This window comes from Scyliorhinus torazame, chromosome 4, assembly GCF_047496885.1.
Source record: "Scyliorhinus torazame isolate Kashiwa2021f chromosome 4, sScyTor2.1, whole genome shotgun sequence".
Classification (NCBI taxonomy): domain Eukaryota; kingdom Metazoa; phylum Chordata; class Chondrichthyes; order Carcharhiniformes; family Scyliorhinidae; genus Scyliorhinus; species Scyliorhinus torazame.
In genome coordinates this window covers 374887860-374908821 of record NC_092710.1, presented here as the reverse complement: position 1 = coordinate 374908821, position 20962 = coordinate 374887860, and the positions used below count along the sequence as shown (strand labels likewise).

Sequence of the window (20962 nt, the reverse complement as noted above, 5' to 3'; positions counted from 1 at the left end):
GTTGGGGATCGCTGTCGTTGGGGATCGCTGTCGTTGGGGATCGCTGTCGTTGGGGATCGCTGTCGTTGGGGATCGCTGTCTTTGGGGATCACTGTCGTTGGGGATCACTGTCATTGGGGATCGCTGTCGTTGGGAATCGCTGTCGTTGGGGATGTCTGTCGTTGGGGATCACTGTCATTGGGGATCACTGTCGTTGGGATCACTGTCGTTGGGGATCACTGTCATTGGGGATCGCTGTCGTTGGGGATGACTGTCGTTGGGGATCACTGTCGCTGGGATCACTGTCATTGGGGATCACTGTCATTGGGGATCACTGTCATTGGAAATCACTCGTTGGGGATCACTGTCGTTGGGGATCGCTGTCGTTGGGGATCGCTGTCATTGGGGATCGCTGTCATTGGGGATCGCTGTCATTCGGGATCGCTGTCGTTGGGGATCACTGTCGTTGGGGATCACTGTCGTTGGGGATCACTGTCATTGGGGATCACTGTCATTGGAAATCACTCGTTGGGGGTGACTGTCGTTGGGGATCACTGTCGCTGGGATCACTGTCATTGGGGATCACTGTCATTGGGGATCACTGTCATTGGAAATCACTCGTTGGGGATCACTGTCGTTGGGGATCGCTGTCATTTGGGATCGCTGTCGTTGGGGATCACTGTCGTTGGGGATCACTGTCGTTGGGGATCACTGTCGTTGGGGATCGCTGTCGTTGAGGATCACTGTCGTTGGGGATCGCTGTCATTGGGGATCACTGTCGTTGGGATCACTGTCGTTGGGGATCACCGTCATTGGGGATCACCGTCGTTGGGGATCACCGTCGTTGGGGATCACCGTCATTGGGGATCACTGTCGTTGGGGATCACTGTCATTGGGGATCACTGTCGTTGGGGATCGCTGTCGTTGGGGATCGCTGTCGTTGGGGATCGCTGTCGTTGGGGATCGCTGTCGTTGGGGATCGCTGTCTTTGGGGATCACTGTCGTTGGGGATCACTGTCATTGGGGATCGCTGTCGTTGGGGATGTCTGTCGTTGGGGATGTCTGTCGTTGGGGATCACTGTCGTTGGGGATCACTGTCATTGGGGATCGCTGTCGTTGGGGATGACTGTCGTTGGGGATCACTGTCGCTGGGATCACTGTCATTGGGGATCACTGTCATTGGGGATCACTGTCATTGGAAATCACTCGTTGGGGATCACTGTCGTTGGGGATCGCTGTCATTCGGGATCGCTGTCATTCGGGATCGCTGTCGTTGGGGATCACTGTCGTTGGGGATCACTGTCGTTGGGGATCACTGTCATTGGGGATCACTGTCATTGGAAATCACTCGTTGGGGATCACTGTCGCTGGGATCACTGTCATTGGGGATCACTGTCATTGGGGATCACTGTCATTGGAAATCACTCGTTGGGGATCACTGTCGTTGGGGATCGCTGTCATTCGGGATCGCTGTCGTTGAGGATCACTGTCGTTGGGGATCACTGTTGTTGGGGATCACTGTCGTTGGGGATCGCTGTCGTTGGGGATGACTGTCGTTGGGGATCACTGTCGCTGGGATCACTGTCATTGGGGATCACTGTCATTGGGGATCACTGTCGTTGGGGATCACTGTCATTGGAAATCACTCGTTGGGGATCACTGTCATTCGGGATCGCTGTCGTTGGGGATCACTGTCATTGGGGATCACTGTCATTGGGGATCACTGTCGTTAGGGATCACTGTCGTTGGGGATCACTGTCGTCGGGGATCACTGTCATTGGGGATCACTGTCATTGGGGATCACTGTCGCTGGGGATCACTGTCGTTGGGATCACTGTCGTTGGGGATCGCTGTCGTTGGGGATCACTGTCGTTGGGGATCACTGTCATTGGGGATCACTGTCGTTGGGGATCGCTGTCGTTGAGGATCACTGTCGTTGGGGATCGCTGTCATTGGGGATCACTGTCGTTGGGATCACTGTCGTTGGGGATCACCGTCATTGGGGATCACCGTCGTTGGGGATCACCGTCGTTGGGGATCACCGTCATTGGGGATCACTGTCATTGGGGATCGCTGTCATTGGGGATCGCTGTCGTTGGGGATCACTGTCATTCGGGATCACTGTCGTTGGGGATCACTGTCGTTGGGATCACTGTCATTGGGGATCACTGTCATTCGGGATCACTGTCGTTGGGGATCACTGTCGTTGGGGATCACTGTCGTTGGGGATCGCTGTCGTTGGGGATCACTGTCGTTGGGGATCACTGTCGTTGGGGATCACTGTCGTTGGGGATCACTGTCGTTGGGATCACTGTCGTTGGGGATCACTGTCATTCGGGATCACTGTCATTGGGGATCGCTGTCATTGGGGATCGCCGTCATTGGGGATCACTGTCGTTGGGGATCACTGTCGTTCGGGATCACTGTCGTTGAGGATCGCTGTCGTTGGGGATCACTGTAGTTGGGATCGCTGTCGTTGGGGATCACTGTCGTTGAGGATCGCTGTAGTTGGGATCGCTGTCGTTGGGGATCACTGTCATTGGGGATCACTGTCGTTGAGGATCGCTGTCGTTGAGGATCGCTGTAGTTAGGGATCGCTGTCGTTGGGGATCACTGTCGTTGGGGATCGCTGTCGATGTGGATCACTGTCGTTGGGGATCGCTGTAGTTAGGGATCGCTGTCGTTGGGGATCACTGTCGTTGGGGATCACTGTCGTTGAGGATCGCTGTCGTTGAGGATCGCTGTAGTTAGGGATCGCTGTCGTTGGGGATCACTGTCGTTGGGGATCACTGTCGTTGGGGATCGCTGTCGTTGAGGATCACTGTCGTTGGGGATCGCTGTCATTGGGGATCACTGTCGTTGGGGATCACTGTCGTTGAGGATCACTGTCGTTGGGGATCTCTGTCGTTGGGGATCACTGTCGTTGGGGATCACTGTCGTTGGGGATCGCTGTCATTGGGGATCGCTGTCGATGGGGATCGCCGTCGTTGAGGATCACCGTCGTTGGGGATCACTGTCATCGGGGATCACTGTAGTCGGGGATCGCTGTCGTTGGGGATCTCTGTCGTTGACGATCGCTGTCGATGGGGATCGCCGTCATTGGGGATCGCTGTCATTGGGGATCACTGTCGTTGACGATCGCTGTCGTTGAGGATCACCGTCGTTGGGGATCACTGTCATTGGGGATCACTGTCGTTGACGATCACTGTCGTTGGGGATCACTGTCATTGGGGATCACTGTCGTTGACGATCGCTGTCGTTGAGGATCACCGTCATTGGGGATCACTGTCATTGGGGATCACTGTCGTTGACGATCACTGTCGTTGGGGATCGCTGTCGTTGGGGATCACTGTCATTGGGGATCACTGTAATTCGGGACCACTGTCATTCGGGATCACTGTCGTTGGGGATCACTGTCGTTGGGGATCGCTGTCGTTGGGGATCGCTGTCGTTGGGGATCACTGTCGTTGGGGATCACTGTCGTTGGGGATCACCGTCATTGGGGATCACCGTCATTGGGGATCACTGTCGTTGGGGATCGCTGTCGTTGGGGATCGCTGTCGTTTGGGATCACCGTCATTGGGGATCACCGTCATTGGGGATCACCGTCGTTGGGGATCACTGTCGTTGGGGATCACTGTCGTTGGGGATCACTGTCATTGGAGATCACTGTCGTTGGGGATCACCGTCGTTGGGGATCACTGTCATTGGGGATCACCGTCGTTGGGGATCACTGTCGTTGGGGATCACTGTCGTTGGGGATCACTGTCATTGGAGATCACTGTCGTTGGGGATCACCGTCGTTGGGGATCACTGTCATTGGAGATCACTGTCATTGGGGATCACCGTCATTGGGGATCACTGTCGTTGGGGATCACTCTCATTGGAAATCACTCGTTGGGGATCACTGTCGTTGGGGATCACTGTCGTTGGGAATCGCTGTCGTTGGGGATCGCTGTCGTTCTGTCGTCGGGGATCACTGTAGTCGGGGATCGCTGTCGTTGGGGATCACTGTCGTTGGGGATCACTGTCGTTGGGGATCACTGTCGTTGAGGATCGCTGTCGTTGAGGATCGCTGTAGTTAGGGATCGCTGTCGTTGGGGATCACTGTCATTGAGGATCGCTGTCGTTGGGGATCACTGTCGTTGGGGATCGCTGTCGTTGGGGATCACTGTCGTTGGGGATCACTGTCGTTGAGGATCGCTGTCGTTGGGGATCACTGTCGTTGGGGATCGCTGTCGTTGGGGATCACTGTCGTTGAGGATCGCTGTAGTTAGGGATCGCTGTCGTTGGGGATCGCTGTCATTGGGGATCGCTGTCGATGGGGATCACTGTCGTTGACGATCGCTGTCATTGGGGATCGCCGTCGTTGAGGATCACCGTCGTTGGGGATCACCGTCATTGGGGATCACTGTCATTGGGGATCACTGTCATTGGGGATCGCCGTCGTTGAGGATCACCGTCGTTGGGGATCACTGTCATTGGGGATCACTGTCGTTGGGGATCGCTGTCGTTGGGGATCTCTGTCGTTGACGATCGCTGTCGATGGGGATCGCCGTCATTGGGGATCACTGTCGTTGACGATCGCTGTCGTTGAGGATCACTGTCGTTGGGGATCACCGTCGTTGGGGATCACTGTCATTGGGGATCACTGTCGTTGGGGATCGCTGTCGTTGGGGATCTCTGTCGTTGACGATCGCTGTCGATGGGGATCGCTGTCATTGGGGATCACTGTCGTTGACGATCGCTGTCGTTGAGGATCACCGTCGTTGGGGATCACTGTCATTGGGGATCACTGTCGTTGACGATCACTGTCGTTGGGGATCACTGTCATTGGGGATCACTGTCGTTGGGGATCGCTGTCGTTGAGGATCACTGTCGTTGGGGATCGCTGTCATTGGGGATCACTGTCGTTGGGGATCGCTGTCGTTGGGGATCACTGTCGTTGGGGATCACTGTCGTTGGGGATCACTGTCATTGGGGATCACTGTCATTCGGGATCACTGTCGTTGGGGATCACTGTCGTTGGGGATCACTGTCGTTGGGGATCGCTGTCGTTGGGGATCGCTGTCGTTGGGGATCACTGTCGTTGGGGATCACTGTCGTTGGGGATCGCTGTCATTGGGGATCGCTGTCGATGGGGATCGCCGTCGTTGAGGATCACCGTCGTTGGGGATCACTGTCATCGGGGATCACTGTAGTCGGGGATCGCTGTCGTTGGGGATCTCTGTCGTTGACGATCGCTGTCGATGGGGATCGCCGTCATTGGGGATCGCTGTCATTGGGGATCACTGTCGTTGACGATCGCTGTCGTTGAGGATCGCTGTCGTTGGGGATCACGGTCGTTGGGGATCGCTGTCATTGGGGATCACTGTCGTTGACGATCGCTGTCGTTGACGATCGCTGTCGTTGGGGATCGCTGTCGTTGGGGATCACCGTCGTTGGGGATCACTGTCATTGGGGATGACTGTCGTTGGGGATCACTGTCGCTGGGATCACTGTCATTGGGGATCACTGTCATTGGGGATCACTGTCATTGGAAATCACTCGTTGGGGATCACTGTCGTTGGGGATCACTGTCGTTGGGGATCGCTGTCATTCGGGATCGCTGTCATTCGGGATCGCTGTCGTTGGGGATCACTGTCGTTGGGGATCACTGTCGTTGGGGATCACTGTCGTTGGGGATCACTGTCATTGGGGATCACTCGTTGGGGATCACTGTCGCTGGGATCACTGTCATTGGGGATCACTGTCATTGGGGATCACTGTCATTGGAAATCACTCGTTGGGGATCACTGTCGTTGGGGATCGCTGTCATTCGGGATCGCTGTCGTTGAGGATCACTGTCGTTGGGGATCACTGTTGTTGGGGATCACTGTCGTTGGGGATCGCTGTCGTTGGGGATGACTGTCGTTGGGGATCACTGTCGCTGGGATCACTGTCGTTGGGGATCACTGTCATTGGGGATCACTGTCGTTGGGGATCACTGTCATTGGAAATCACTCGTTGGGGATCACTGTCATTCGGGATCGCTGTCGTTGGGGATCACTGTCATTGGGGATCACTGTCATTGGGGATCACTGTCGTTAGGGATCACTGTCGTTGGGGATCACTGTCGTCGGGGATCACTGTCATTGGGGATCACTGTCATTGGGGATCACTGTCGTTGGGGATCACTGTCGTTGGGATCACTGTCGTTGGGGATCGCTGTCGTTGGGGATCACTGTCGTTGGGGATCACTGTCATTGGGGATCACTGTCGTTGGGGATCGCTGTCGTTGAGGATCACTGTCGTTGGGGATCGCTGTCATTGGGGATCACTGTCGTTGGGATCACTGTCGTTGGGGATCACCGTCATTGGGGATCACCGTCGTTGGGGATCACCGTCGTTGGGGATCACCGTCATTGGGGATCACTGTCATTGGGGATCGCTGTCGTTGGGGATCACTGTCGTTGGGGATCACTGTCGTTGGGGATCGCTGTCGTTGGGGATCACTGTCGTTGGGGATCACTGTCGTTGGGGATCACTGTCGTTGGGGATCACTGTCGTTGGGATCACTGTCGTTGGGGATCACTGTCATTCGGGATCACTGTCATTGGGGATCGCTGTCGTTGGGGATCACTGTCGTTGGGGATCACTGTCGTTGGGGATCACTGTCGTTCGGGATCACTGTCGTTGAGGATCGCTGTCGTTGGGGATCACTGTAGTTGGGATCGCTGTCGTTGGGGATCACTGTCGTTGAGGATCGCTGTAGTTGGGATCGCTGTCGTTGGGGATCACTGTCGTTGGGGATCACTGTCATTGGGGATCACTGTCGTTGAGGATCGCTGTCGTTGAGGATCGCTGTCGTTGAGGATCGCTGTAGTTAGGGATCGCTGTCGTTGGGGATCACCGTCATTGGGGATCACTGTCGTTGGGGATCGCTGTCGATGTGGATCACTGTCGTTGGGGATCGCTGTAGTTAGGGATCGCTGTCGTTGGGGATCACTGTCGTTGGGGATCACTGTCGTTGAGGATCGCTGTCGTTGAGGATCGCTGTAGTTAGGGATCGCTGTCGTTGGGGATCACTGCCGTTGGGGATCGCTGTCGTTGGGGATCACTGTCGTTGAGGATCGCTGTAGTTAGGGATCGCTGTCGTTGGGGATCACTGTCGTTGGGGATCGCTGTCGTTGAGGATCACTGTCGTTGACGATCGCTGTCGTTGAGGATCACCGTCATTGGGGATCACTGTCATTGGGGATCACTGTCGTTGGGGATCACTGTCGTTGGGGATCACCGTCATTGGGGATCACTGTCATTGGGGATCACTGTCGTTGACGATCACTGTCGTTGGGGATCGCTGTCGTTGGGGATCACTGTCATTGGGGATCACTGTAATTCGGGACCACTGTCATTCGGGATCACTGTCGTTGGGGATCACTGTCGTTGGGGATCGCTGTCGTTGGGGATCGCTGTCGTTGGGGATCACTGTCGTTGGGGATCACTGTCGTTGGGGATCACCGTCATTGGGGATCACCGTCATTGGGGATCACTGTCGTTGGGGATCGCTGTCGTTGGGGATCGCTGTCGTTTGGGATCACCGTCATTGGGGATCACCGTCATTGGGGATCACCGTCGTTGGGGATCACTGTCGTTGGGGATCACTGTCGTTCGGGATCACTGTCGTTGGGGATCACTGTCGTTGGGGATCACCGTCATTGGAGATCACTGTCGTTGGGGATCACCGTCGTTGGGGATCACTGTCATTGGAGATCACTGTCATTGGGGATCACCGTCATTGGGGATCACTGTCGTTGGGGATCACTCTCATTGGAAATCACTCGTTGGGGATCACTGTCGTTGGGGATCACTGTCGTTGGGAATCGCTGTCGTTGGGCATCGCTGTCGTTCTGTCGTCGGGGATCACTGTAGTCGGGGATCGCTGTCGTTGGGGATCGCTGTCGTTGGGGATCGCTGTCGTTGGGGATCACCGTCGTTGGGGATCACTGTCGTTGGGGATCACTGTCGTTGAGGATCACTGTCATTGGAAATCACTCGTTGGGGATCACTGTCGTTGGGGATCACTGTCGTTGGTGATCACTGTCATTGGGGATCACTGTCATTGGGGATCACTGTCATTCGGGATCACTGTCGTTGGGGATCACTGTCGTTGGGGATCGCTGTCGTTGGGGATCGCTGTCATTGGGGATCGCTGTCATTGGGGATCACTGTCGTTGGGATCACTGTCGTTGGGGATCACTGTCGTTGGGGATCACTGTCGTTGGGGATCACTGTCGTTGGGGATCACTGTCGTTGGGGATCACTGTCGTTGGGGATCACTGTCATTGGGGATCACTGTCGTTGGGGATCACTGTCATTCGGGATCACTGTCGTTGGGGATCACTGTCGTTGGGGATCACTGTCATTGGGGATCACTATCGTTGGGGATCACTGTCGTTGGGGATCACTGTCGTTGGGGATCACTGACGTTGGGGATCACTGTCGTTGGGGATCACTGTCGTTGGGGATCGCTGTCGTTGGGGATCGCTGTCGTTGGTTGGGGATCGCTGTCGTTGGGGATCGCTGTCGTTGGGGATCACTGTCGTTGGGGATCGCTGTCGTTGGGGATCACTGTCGTTGGGGATCACTGTCATTGGGGATCGCTGTCGATGGGGATAGCTGTCGTTGAGGATCGCTGTCATTGGGGATCGCTGTCATTGGGGATCGCTGTCGATGGGGATCGCTGTCGTTGAGGATCACTGTCATTGGGGATCGCTGTCATTGGGGATCGCTGTCGATGGGGATCGCTGTCGTTGAGGATCACTGTCATTGGGGATCGCTGTCGTTGGGGATCGCTGTCGATGGGGATCGCTGTCGTTGGGGATCACTGTCATTGGGGATCACCGTCATTGGGGATCACCGTTATTGGGGATCGCTGTCGATGGGGATCGCTGTCGTTGAGGATCACTGTCATTGGGGATCGCTGTCGTTGGGGATCACCGTCATTGGGGATCACCGTCGTTGGGGATCACCGTCATTGGGGATCGCTGTCGTTGGGGATCACTGTCGTTGGGGATCTCTGTCATTGGGGATCACTGTCGTTGGGGATCACTGTCGTTGGGGATCACTGTCGTTTGGGATCACTGTCATTGGGGATCACTGTCGTTGGGATCACTGTCATTGGACATCACTCGTTGGGGATCACTGTCATTGGGGATCACTGTCGTTGGGGATCACTGTCGTTGGGGATCGCTGTCGTTGGGGATGTCTGTCGTTGGGGATCACTGTCATTGGGGATCACTGTCGTTGGGATCACTGTCGTTGGGGATCACTGTCATTGGGGATCGCTGTCGTTGGGGATGACTGTCGTTGGGGATCACTGTCGCTGGGATCACTGTCATTGGGGATCACTGTCATTGGGGATCACTGTCATTGGAAATCACTCGTTGGGGATGACTGTCGTTGGGGATCACTGTCGCTGGGATCACTGTCATTGGGGATCACTGTCATTGGGGATCACTGTCATTGGAAATCACTCGTTGGGGATCACTGTCGTTGGGGATCGCTGTCATTCGGGATCGCTGTCGTTGGGGATCACTGTCGTTGGGGATCACTGTCGTTGGGGATCACTGTCGTTGGGGATCGCTGTCGTTGAGGATCACTGTCGTTGGGGATCGCTGTCATTGGGGATCACTGTCGTTGGGATCACTGTCGTTGGGGATCACCGTCATTGGGGATCACCGTCGTTGGGGATCACCGTCGTTGGGGATCACCGTCATTGGGGATCACTGTCGTTGGGGATCACTGTCGTTGGGGATCACTGTCATTGGGGATCACTGTCGTTGGGGATCGCTGTCGTTGGGGATCGCTGTCGTTGGGGATCGCTGTCGTTGGGGATCGCTGTCGTTGGGGATCGCTGTCGTTGGGGATCGCTGTCTTTGGGGATCACTGTCGTTGGGGATCACTGTCATTGGGGATCGCTGTCGTTGGGAATCGCTGTCGTTGGGGATGTCTGTCGTTGGGGATCACTGTCATTGGGGATCACTGTCGTTGGGATCACTGTCGTTGGGGATCACTGTCATTGGGGATCGCTGTCGTTGGGGATGACTGTCGTTGGGGATCACTGTCGCTGGGATCACTGTCATTGGGGATCACTGTCATTGGGGATCACTGTCATTGGAAATCACTCGTTGGGGATCACTGTCGTTGGGGATCGCTGTCGTTGGGGATCGCTGTCATTGGGGATCGCTGTCATTGGGGATCGCTGTCATTCGGGATCGCTGTCGTTGGGGATCACTGTCGTTGGGGATCACTGTCGTTGGGGATCACTGTCATTGGGGATCACTGTCATTGGAAATCACTCGTTGGGGGTGACTGTCGTTGGGGATCACTGTCGCTGGGATCACTGTCATTGGGGATCACTGTCATTGGGGATCACTGTCATTGGGGATCACTGTCGTTGGGGATCGCTGTCGTTGGGGATCGCTGTCGTTGGGGATCGCTGTCGTTGGGGATCGCTGTCGTTGGGGATCGCTGTCTTTGGGGATCACTGTCGTTGGGGATCACTGTCATTGGGGATCGCTGTCGTTGGGGATGTCTGTCGTTGGGGATGTCTGTCGTTGGGGATCACTGTCGTTGGGGATCACTGTCATTGGGGATCGCTGTCGTTGGGGATGACTGTCGTTGGGGATCACTGTCGCTGGGATCACTGTCATTGGGGATCACTGTCATTGGGGATCACTGTCATTGGAAATCACTCGTTGGGGATCACTGTCGTTGGGGATCGCTGTCATTCGGGATCGCTGTCATTCGGGATCGCTGTCGTTGGGGATCACTGTCGTTGGGGATCACTGTCGTTGGGGATCACTGTCATTGGGGATCACTGTCATTGGAAATCACTCGTTGGGGATCACTGTCGCTGGGATCACTGTCATTGGGGATCACTGTCATTGGGGATCACTGTCATTGGAAATCACTCGTTGGGGATCACTGTCGTTGGGGATCGCTGTCATTCGGGATCGCTGTCGTTGAGGATCACTGTCGTTGGGGATCACTGTTGTTGGGGATCACTGTCGTTGGGGATCGCTGTCGTTGGGGATGACTGTCGTTGGGGATCACTGTCGCTGGGATCACTGTCATTGGGGATCACTGTCATTGGGGATCACTGTCGTTGGGGATCACTGTCATTGGAAATCACTCGTTGGGGATCACTGTCATTCGGGATCGCTGTCGTTGGGGATCACTGTCATTGGGGATCACTGTCATTGGGGATCACTGTCGTTAGGGATCACTGTCGTTGGGGATCACTGTCGTCGGGGATCACTGTCATTGGGGATCACTGTCATTGGGGATCACTGTCGTTGGGGATCACTGTCGTTGGGATCACTGTCGTTGGGGATCGCTGTCGTTGGGGATCACTGTCGTTGGGGATCACTGTCATTGGGGATCACTGTCGTTGGGGATCGCTGTCGTTGAGGATCACTGTCGTTGGGGATCGCTGTCATTGGGGATCACTGTCGTTGGGATCACTGTCGTTGGGGATCACCGTCATTGGGGATCACCGTCGTTGGGGATCACCGTCGTTGGGGATCACCGTCATTGGGGATCACTGTCATTGGGGATCGCTGTCATTGGGGATCGCTGTCGTTGGGGATCACTGTCATTCGGGATCACTGTCGTTGGGGATCACTGTCGTTGGGATCACTGTCATTGGGGATCACTGTCATTCGGGATCACTGTCGTTGGGGATCACTGTCGTTGGGGATCACTGTCGTTGGGGATCACTGTCATTGGGGATCACTGTCATTGGGGATCACTGTCATTGGGGATCACTGTCGTTGGGGATCACTGTCGTTGGGGATCACTGTCATTCGGGATCACTGTCGTTGGGGATCACTGTCATTGGGGATCGCTGTCATTGGGGATCGCTGTCATTGGGGATCACCGTCATTGGGGATCACTGTCGTTGGGGATCACTGTCGTTGGGATCACTGTCGTTGGGGATCACTGTCGTTGGGGATCACTGTCATTGGGGATCGCTGTCGTTGGGGATCACTGTCGTTGTGGATCACTGTCATTGGGGATCACTGTCGTTGGGATCACTGTCGTTGGGGATCACCGTCATTGGGGATCACCGTCATTGGGGATCACTGTCGTTGGGGATCACCGTCATTGGGGATCACCGTCATTGGGGATCACCGTCATTGGGGATCGCTGTCGATGGGGATCGCTGTCGTTGAGGATCACCGTCATTGGGGATCGCTGTCGTTGGGGATCACTGTCGTTGGGGATCGCTGTCGTTGGGGATCGCTGTCGTTGGGGATCGCTGTCGTTGGGGATCGCTGTCGTTGGGGATCACTGTCATTGGGGATCACTGTCGTTGGGATCACTGTCGTTGGGATCACTGTCATTGGGGATCACTGTCGTTGGGATCACTGTCGTTGGGGATCACTGTCATTGGGGATCACTGTCGTTGGGGATCACTGTCGTTGGGGATCACTGTCATTGGGGATCACTGTCATTGGGGATCACTGTCGTTGGGGATCACTGTCATTGGAGATCACTGTCGTTGGGGATCACTGTCGTTGGGGATCACTGTCGTTGGGGATCACTGTCGTTGGAGATCACTGTCGTTGGGGATCACTGTCGTTGGGGATCATTGTCGTTGGGGATCACTGTCGTTGGGGATCACTGTCGTTGGGGATCACTGTCGTTGGGGATCACTGTCGTTGGGGATCACTGTCGTTGGGGATCGCTGTCGTTGGGGATCGCTGTCGTTGGGATCGCTGTCGTTGGGGATCACTGTCGTTGGGGATCACTGTCGTTGGGGATCACTGTCATTGGAGATCACTGTCGTTGGGGATCACTGTCGTTGGGGATCACTGTCGTTGGGGATCACTGTCGTTGGTGAGCTGATGGACTGTTTCACTTTCAGAATCTGCAATTTGGAGGAAGGTCGAGCCCAAGGGGAAGGGACCCTGTCCTCGACGGAGGCAGTGCTGCTGTATGGTGGGAGACAAAGTTATCCTCTTCGGAGGCACCAGGTCAGTGTGAGCTCGTGGGTCCCGTACGTGTTGTGTCGGGTCAGTGTGAGCTGCGTCCCGTGTTGTGTCGGGTCAGTGTGAGCACCGTCCCGTGTTGTGTCAGGTCAGTGTGAGCTCCGTCCCGTGTTATGTCGGGTCAGTGTGAGCTCCGTCCCGTGTTATGTCGGGTCAGTGTGAGCTCCGTTCCGTGTTGTGTCGGGTCAGTGTGAGCTCCGTCCCGTGTTATGTCGGGTCAGTGTGAGCTCCGTCCCGTGTTATGTCGGGTCAGTGTGAGCTCCGTCCCGTGTTGTGTCGGGTCAGTGTGAGCTCCGTCCCGTGTTGTGTCGGGTCAGTGTGAGCTCCGTCCCGTGTTGTGTCGGGTCAGTGTGAGACACGTCCCGTGTTGTGTCGGGTCAGTGTGAGACACGTCCCGTGTTGTGTCGGGTCAGCGTGAGACACGTCCCGTGTTGTGTCGAGTCAGTGTGAGCTCCGTCCCGTGTTGTGTCGGGTCAGTGTGAGCTCCGTCCCGTGTTGTGTCGGGTCAGTGTGAGCTCCGTCCCGTGTTGTGTCGGGTCAGTGTCAGCTCCGTCCCATGTTGTGTCGGGTCAGTGTGAGCTCCGTCCCGTGTTGTGTCGGGTCAGTGTGAGCTCCGTCCCGTGTTGTGTCGGGTCAGTGTGAGACACGTCCCGTGTTGTGTCGAGTCAGTGTGAGACACGTCCCGTGTTGTGTCGGGTCAGTGTGAGACACGTCCCGTGTTGTGTCGGGTCAGTGTGAGACATGTCCCGTGTTGTGTCGGGTCAGTGTGAGCTCCGTCCCGTGTTGTTTCGGGCCAGTGTGAGACATGTCCCGTGTTGTGTCGGGTCAGTGTGAGCTCCGTCCCGTGTTGTTTCGGGCCAGTGTGAGACATGTCCCGTGTTGTGTCGGGTCAGTGTGAGCTCCGTCCCGTGTTGTGTCGGGTCAGTGTGAGCTCCGTCCCGTGTTGTGTCGGGTCAGTGTGAGCTCCGTCCCGTGTTGTGTATGGTCAGTGTGAGACACATCCCGTGTTCCATCGGGTCAGTGTGAGACACGTCCCGTGTTGTGTCGGGTCAGTGTGAGACACGTCCCGTGTTGTGTTGGGTCAGCGTGAGCTCCGTCCCGTGTTGTGTCGGGTCAGTGTGAGCTCCGTCCCGTGTTGTGTCGGGTCAGTGTGAGCTCCGTCCCGTGTTGTGTCGGGTCAGTGTGAGACACGTCCCGTGTTGTGTCGGGTCAGTGTGAGCTCCGTCCCGTGTTGTGTCGGGTCAGTGTCAGTCCTGTCCCGTGTTGTGTCGGGTCAGTGTGAGCTCCGTCCCGTGTTGTGTCGGGTCAGTGTCAGTCCTGTCCCGTGTTGGGTCAGGTCAGTGTGAGCTCCGTCCCGTGTTGAGTCGGGTCAGTGTGAGCTCCGTCCCGTGTTGTGTCGGGTCAGTGTGAGCTCTGTCCCGTGTTGTGTCGTGTCAGTGTCAGTCCTGTCCCGTGTTGTGTCGGGTCAGTGTGAGACACGTCCCGTGTTGTGTCGGGTCAGTGTGAGCTCCGTCCCGTGTTGTGTCGGGTCAGTGTGAGCTCCGTCCCGTGTTGTGTCGGGTCAGTGTGAGACACGTCCCGTGTTGTGTCGGGTCAGTGTGAGACACGTCCCGTGTTGTGTCGAGTCAGTGTGAGCTCCGTCCCGTGTTGAGTCGGGTCAGTGTGAGCTCCGTTCCGTGTTGTGTCGGGTCAGTGTGAGCTCCGTCCCGTGTTCCGTCGGGTCAGTGTGAGCTCCGTCCCATGTTGTGTCGGGTCAGTGAGAGCTCCGTCCCGTGTTGTGTCGGGTCAGTGTGAGCTCCGTCCCGTGTTGTGTCGGGTCAGTGTGAGACACGTCCCGTGTTGTGTCGGGTCAGTGTGAGCTCCGTCCCGTGTTGTGTCGGGTCAGTGTGAGCTCCGTCCCGTGTTGTGTCGGGTCAGTGTGAGCTCCGTCCTGTGTTGTGTCGGGTCAGTGTGAGCTCCGTCCCATGTTGTGTCGGGTCAGTGTCCGTCCCGTGTTGTGTCGGGTCAGTGTGAGCTCCGTCCCATGTTGTGTCGGGTCAGTGTGAGCTCCGTCCCGTGTTGTGTCGGGTCAGTGTGAGCTCCGTCCCGTGTTGTGTCGGGTCAGTGTGAGACACGTCCCGTGTTGTGTCGGGTCAGTGTGAGCTCCGTCCCGTGTTGTGTCGGGTCAGTGTGAGCTCCGTCCCGTGTTGTGTCGGGTCAGTGTGAGCTCCGTCCCGTGTTGTGTCGGGTCAGTGTGAGCTCCGTCCCGTGTTGTGTCGGGTCAGTGTGAGCTCCGTCCCGTGTTGTGTCGGGTCAGTGTGAGCTCCGTCCCGTGTTGTGTCGGGTCAGTGTGAGCTCCGTCCCGTGTTGTGTCGGGTCAGTGTGAGCTCCGTCCCGTGTTGTGTCGGGTCAGCGTGAGCTCCGTCCCGTGTTGTGTCGGGTCAGTGTGAGCTCCGTCCCATGTTGTGTCGGGTCAGTGTGAGACACGTCCCGTGTTGTGTCGGGTCAGTGTGAGCTCCGTCCCGTGTTGTGTCGGGTCAGTGTGAGCTCCGTCCCGTGTTGTGTCGGGTCAGTGTGAGCTCCGTCCCGTGTTGTGTCGGGTCAGTGTGAGGCACGTCCCGTGTTGTGTCGAGTCAGTGTGAGCTCCGTCCCGTGTTATGTCGGGTCAGTGTGAGCTCCGTCCCGTGTTGTGTCGGGTCAGTGTGAGCTCCGTCCCGTGTTGTGTCGGGTCAGTGTGAGACACGTCCCGTGTTGTGTCGGGTCAGTGTGAGCTCCGTCCCGTGTTGTGTCGGGTCAGTGTGAGCTCTGTCCCGTGTTGTGTCGTGTCAGTGTCAGTCCTGTCCCGTGTTGTGTCGGGTCAGTGTGAGACACGTCCCGTGTTGAGTCGGGTCAGTGTGAGCTCCGTCCCGTGTTGTGTCGGGTCAGTGTGAGCTCTGTCCCGTGTTGTGTCGTGTCAGTGTCAGTCCTGTCCCGTGTTGTGTCGGGTCAGTGTGAGACACGTCCCGTGTTGTGTCGGGTCAGTGTGAGCTCCGTCCCGTGTTGTGTCGGGTCAGTGTGAGCTCCGTCCCGTGTTGTGTCGGGTCAGTGTGAGACACGTCCCGTGTTGTGTCGGGTCAGTGTGAGACACGTCCCGTGTTGTGTCGAGTCAGTGTGAGCTCCGTCCCGTGTTGAGTCGGGTCAGTGTGAGCTCCGTCCCGTGTTGTGTCGGGTCAGTGTGAGACACGTCCCGTGTTGTGTCGGGTCAGTGTGAGACACGTCCCGTGTTGTGTCGAGTCAGTGTGAGCTCCGTCCCGTGTTGAGTCGGGTCAGTGTGAGCTCCGTTCCGTGTTGTGTCGGGTCAGTGTGAGCTCCGTCCCGTGTTCCGTCGGGTCAGTGTGAGCTCCGTCCCATGTTGTGTCGGGTCAGTGAGAGCTCCGTCCCGTGTTGTGTCGGGTCAGTGTGAGCTCCGTCCCGTGTTGTGTCGGGTCAGTGTGAGACACGTCCCGTGTTGTGTCGGGTCAGTGTGAGCTCCGTCCCGTGTTGTGTCGGGTCAGTGTGAGCTCCGTCCCGTGTTGTGTCGGGTCAGTGTGAGCTCCGTCCTGTGTTGTGTCGGGTCAGTGTGAGCTCCGTCCCATGTTGTGTCGGGTCAGTGTCCGTCCCGTGTTGTGTCGGGTCAGTGTGAGCTCCGTCCCATGTTGTGTCGGGTCAGTGTGAGCTCCGTCCCGTGTTGTGTCGGGTCAGTGTGAGCTCCGTCCCGTGTTGTGTCGGGTCAGTGTGAGACACGTCCCGTGTTGTGTCGGGTCAGTGTGAGCTCCGTCCCGTGTTGTGTCGGGTCAGTGTGAGCTCCGTCCCGTGTTGTGTCGGGTCAGTGTGAGCTCCGTCCCGTGTTGTGTCGGGTCAGTGTGAGCTCCGTCCCGTGTTGTGTCGGGTCAGTGTGAGCTCCGTCCCGTGTTGTGTCGGGTCAGTGTGAGCTCCGTCCCGTGTTGTGTCGGGTCAGTGTGAGCTCCGTCCCGTGTTGTGTCGGGTCAGTGTGAGCTCCGTCCCGTGTTGTGTCGGGTCAGCGTGAGCTCCGTCCCGTGTTGTGTCGGGTCAGTGTGAGCTCCGTCCCATGTTGTGTCGGGTCAGTGTGAGACACGTCCCGTGTTGTGTCGGGTCAGTGTGAGCTCCGTCCCGTGTTGTGTCGGGTCAGTGTGAGCTCCGTCCCGTGTTGTGTCGGGTCAGTGTGAGCTCCGTCCCGTGTTGTGTCGGGTCAGTGTGAGGCACGTCCCGTGTTGTGTCGAGTCAGTGTGAGCTCCGTCCCGTGTTATGTCGGGTCAGTGTGAGCTCCGTCCCGTGTTGTGTCGGGTCAGTGTGAGCTCCGTCCCGTGTTGTGTCGGGTCAGTGTGAGACACGTCCCGTGTTGTGTCGGGTCAGTGTGAGACACGTCCCGTGTTGTGTCGGGTCAGTGTGAGACACGTCCTGTGTTGTGTCGGGTCAGTGTGAGCTCCGTCCCGTGTTGTGTCGGGTCAGTGTGAGACACGTCCCGTGTTGTGTCGAGTCAGTGTGAGCTCCATCCCGTGTTGTGTCGGGTCAGTGTGAGCTCCGTGCCGTGTTGTGTCGGGTCAGTGTGAGACACGTCCCGTGTTGTGTTGGGTCAGCGTGAGCTCCGTCCCGTGTTGTGTCGGGTCAGTGTGAGCTCCGTCCCGTGTTGTGTCCGGTCAGTGTGAGCTCCGTCCCGTGTTATGTCGGGTCAGTGTGAGACACGTCCCGTGTTGTGTCGAGTCTGTGTGAGACACGTCCCGTGTTGTGTTGGGTCAGTGTGAGCTCCGTCCCGTGTTGTGTCGGGTCAGTGTGAGACACGTCCCGTGTTGTGTTGGGTCAGCGTGAGCTCCGTCCCGTGTTGTGTCGGGTCAGTGTGAGCTCCGTCCCGTGTTGTGTCGGGTCAGTGTGAGCTCCGTCCCGTGTTGTGTCGGGTCAGTGTGAGACACGTCCCGTGTTGTGTCGAGTCAGTGTGAGACATGTCCCGTGTTGTGTCGGGTCAGTGTGAGCTCCGTCCCGTGTTGTGTTGGGTCAGTGTGAGACACGTCCCGTGTTGTGTTGGGTCAGTGTGTGCTCCGTCCCGTGTTGTGTCGGGTCAGTGTGAGACACGTCCCGTGTTGTGTCGGGTCAGCGTGAGCTCCGTCCCGTGTTGTGTCGGGTCAGTGTGAGACACGTCCCGTGTTGTGTCGGGTCAGTGTGAGCTCCGTCCCGTGTTATGTCGGGTCAGTGTGAGCTTCGTCCCGTGTTGTGTCGGGTCAGCGTGAGACACATCCCGTGTTGTGTCGGGTCAGTGTGAGCTCCGTCCCGTGTTGTGTCGGGTCAGTGTGAGCTCCGTCCCGTGTTGTGTCGGGTCAGTGTGAGCTCCGTCCCGTGTTGTGTCGGGTCAGTGTGAGTCCGTCCCGCGTTCCGTCGGGTCAGTGTGAGCTCCGTCCCGTGTTGTGTTGGGTCAGTGTGAGACACGTCCCGTGTTGTGTTGGGTCAGTGTGTGCTCCGTCCCGTGTTGTGTCGGGTCAGTGTGAGACACGTCCCGTGTTGTGTCGGGTCAGTGTGAGCTCCGTCCCGTGTTGTGTCGGGTCAGTGTGAGCTCCGTCCCGTGTTGTGTCGGGTCAGTGTGAGCTCCGTCCCGTGTTATGTCGGGTCAGTGTGAGCTTCGTCCCGTGTTGTGTCGGGTCAGCGTGAGACACATCCCGTGTTGTGTCGGGTCAGTGTGAGCTCCGTCCCGTGTTGTGTCGGGTCAGTGTGAGCTCCGTCCCGTGTTGTGTCGGGTCAGTGTGAGCTCCGTCCCGTGTTGTGTCGGGTCAGTGTGAGTCCGTCCCGCGTTCCGTCGGGTCAGCGTGAGACACGTCTCGTGTTGTGTCGGGTCAGTGTGAGACACGTCCCGTGTTCAGTCGGGTCAGTGTCGTGGTGAGTGTGTGTCGTGGTGAGTGTGCGTCGTGGTGAGTGTGAGTCATGGTGAGTGTGTGTCATGGTGAGTGTGTGTCGGTGAGTGTGCGCCGGGGTGAGTGTGCGTCGTGGTGTGTGTGTGTCGTGGTGAGTGTGCGTCGTGGTGAGTGTGCGCCGGGGTGAGTGTGTGCCGTGGTGTGTGTGCCGTGGTGAGTGTGTGCCGTGGTGAGTGTGTGTCGTGGTGAGTGTGTGTCGTGGTGAGTGTGTGTCATGGTGAGTGTGCGCCGGGGTGAGTGTGTGTCGTGGTGAGTGCGTCGTGGTGAGTGTGTGTCGTGGTGAGTGTGTGTCGTGGTGAGTGTGCGCCGGGGTGAGTGTGTGTCGTGGTGAGTGTGTGTCGTGGTGAGTGTGTGTCGTAGTGAGTGTGTGTCGTGGTGAAGGTGTGTCGTGGTGAGTGTGTGTCGTGGTGAGTGTGCGCCGTGTTGAGTGTGCGCCGTGTTGAGTGTGCGCCGTGTTGAGTGTGCGCCGTGGTGAGTGTGCGTCGTGGTGAGTGTGCGTCGTGGTGAGTGTGCGTCGTGGTGAGTGTGCGTCGTGGTGAGTGTGCGTCGTGGTGAGTGTGCGTCGTGGTGAGTGTGCATCGTGGTGAGTGTGCGTCGTGGTGAGTGTGCGCCATGGTGAGTGTGCCGGTGAGTATGTGCCGGTGAGTGTGCGCCGGGGTGAGTGTGCTCCGGGGTGAGTGTGCGCCGGGGTGAGTGTGCGTCGTGGTGAGTGTGCGTCGTGGTGAGTGTGTCGTGGTGAGTGTGTGCCGTGGTGAGTGTTTGCCGGTGAGTGTGTGTCGTGGTGAGTGTGTGTCGTGGTGAGTGTGTGTCGTGGTGAGTGTGTGCCGGTGAGTGTGCGCCGTGGTGAGTGTGCGTCGTGGTGAGTGTGTGTCGTGGTGAGTGTGCGCCGGTGAGTGTGCGTCGTGGTGAGTGTGCGTCGTGGTGAGTGTGAGTCGTGGTGAGTGTGAGTCGTGGTGAGTGTGCGTCGTGGTGAGTGTGCGTCGTGGTGAGTGTGCGTCGTGGTGAGTGTGCGTCGTGGTGAGTGTGCGCCGTGGTGAGTGTGCGCTGTGGCGAGTGTGCATCGTGGCGAGTGTGCGCCGGTGAGTGTGTGCCGTGGTGAGTGTGCGTCGTGGTGAGTGTGCGTCGTGGTGAGTGTGCGTCGTGGTGAGTGTGCGTCGTGGTGTGTGTGCGTCGTGGTGAGTGTGCGTCGTGGTGAGTGTGCGCCGGTGAGTGTGTGCCGTGGTGAGTGTGCGTCGTGGTGAGTGTGCGTCGTGGTGAGTGTGCGTCGTAGAGAGTGTGCGTCGTGGTCAGTGTGCGTCGTGGTGAGTGTGCGTCGTGGTGAGTGTGCGTCGTGGTGAGTGTGCGTCGTGGTGAGTGTGCGTCGTGGTGAGTGTGTGTCGTGGTGAGTGTGTGCCGGTGAGTGTGCGCCGTGGTGAGTGTGCGTCGTGGTGAGTGTGCGTCGTGGTGAGTGTGCGTCGTGGTGAGTGTGCGTCGTGGTGAGTGTGCGCCGGTGAGTGTGCGTCGTGGTGAGTGTGCGTCGTGGTGAGTGTGCGTCGTGGTGAGTGTGCGTCGTGGTGAGTGTGCGCCGTGGTGAGTGTGCGCCGTGGTGAGTGTGCGCCGTGGTGAGTGTGCGCCGTGGTGAGTGTGCGCCGTGGTGAGTGTGCGCCGTGGTGAGTGTGCGCTGGTGAGTGTGCGTCGTGGTGAGTGTGCGTCGTGGTGAGTGTGCGTCGTGGTGAGTGTGCGTCGTGGTGAGTGTGCGTCGTGGTGAGTGTGCGCCGTGGTGAGTGTGCGCCGTGGTGAGTGTGCGCCGTGGTGAGTGTGCGTCGTGGTGAGTGAGCGTCGTGGTGAGTGTGTGCTGGGGTGTGTGTGTGCCGTGGTGAGTGTGTGCCGGTGAGTGTGTGCCGTGGTGAGTGTGTGCCGGTGAGTGTGCGCCGGTGAGTGTGCGCCGGGGTGTTTGTGCCGGAGTGTGTGTGTGTCGTGGAGAGTGTGCGTCGTGGTGAGTGTGCGCCGGGGTGTGTGTGTGCCGGTGAGTGTGCGCCGTGGTGAGTGTGC

The 20962-nt window shown here is 57.7% G+C and overlaps 1 protein-coding gene across 1 annotated transcript in view; it reads left to right on the top strand.

Annotated features, from left to right (window-relative positions):
• klhdc3 (kelch domain containing 3) overlaps positions 1-20962 on the top strand; it is a 123738-nt gene that overhangs the window by 12744 nt on the left and 90032 nt on the right. Inside the window, exon 3 of the mRNA XM_072500378.1 lies at positions 12893-13001. Within this exon, the coding sequence (XP_072356479.1) occupies positions 12893-13001 (109 nt within the window). The remainder of the gene's footprint in view (positions 1-12892; positions 13002-20962) is intronic.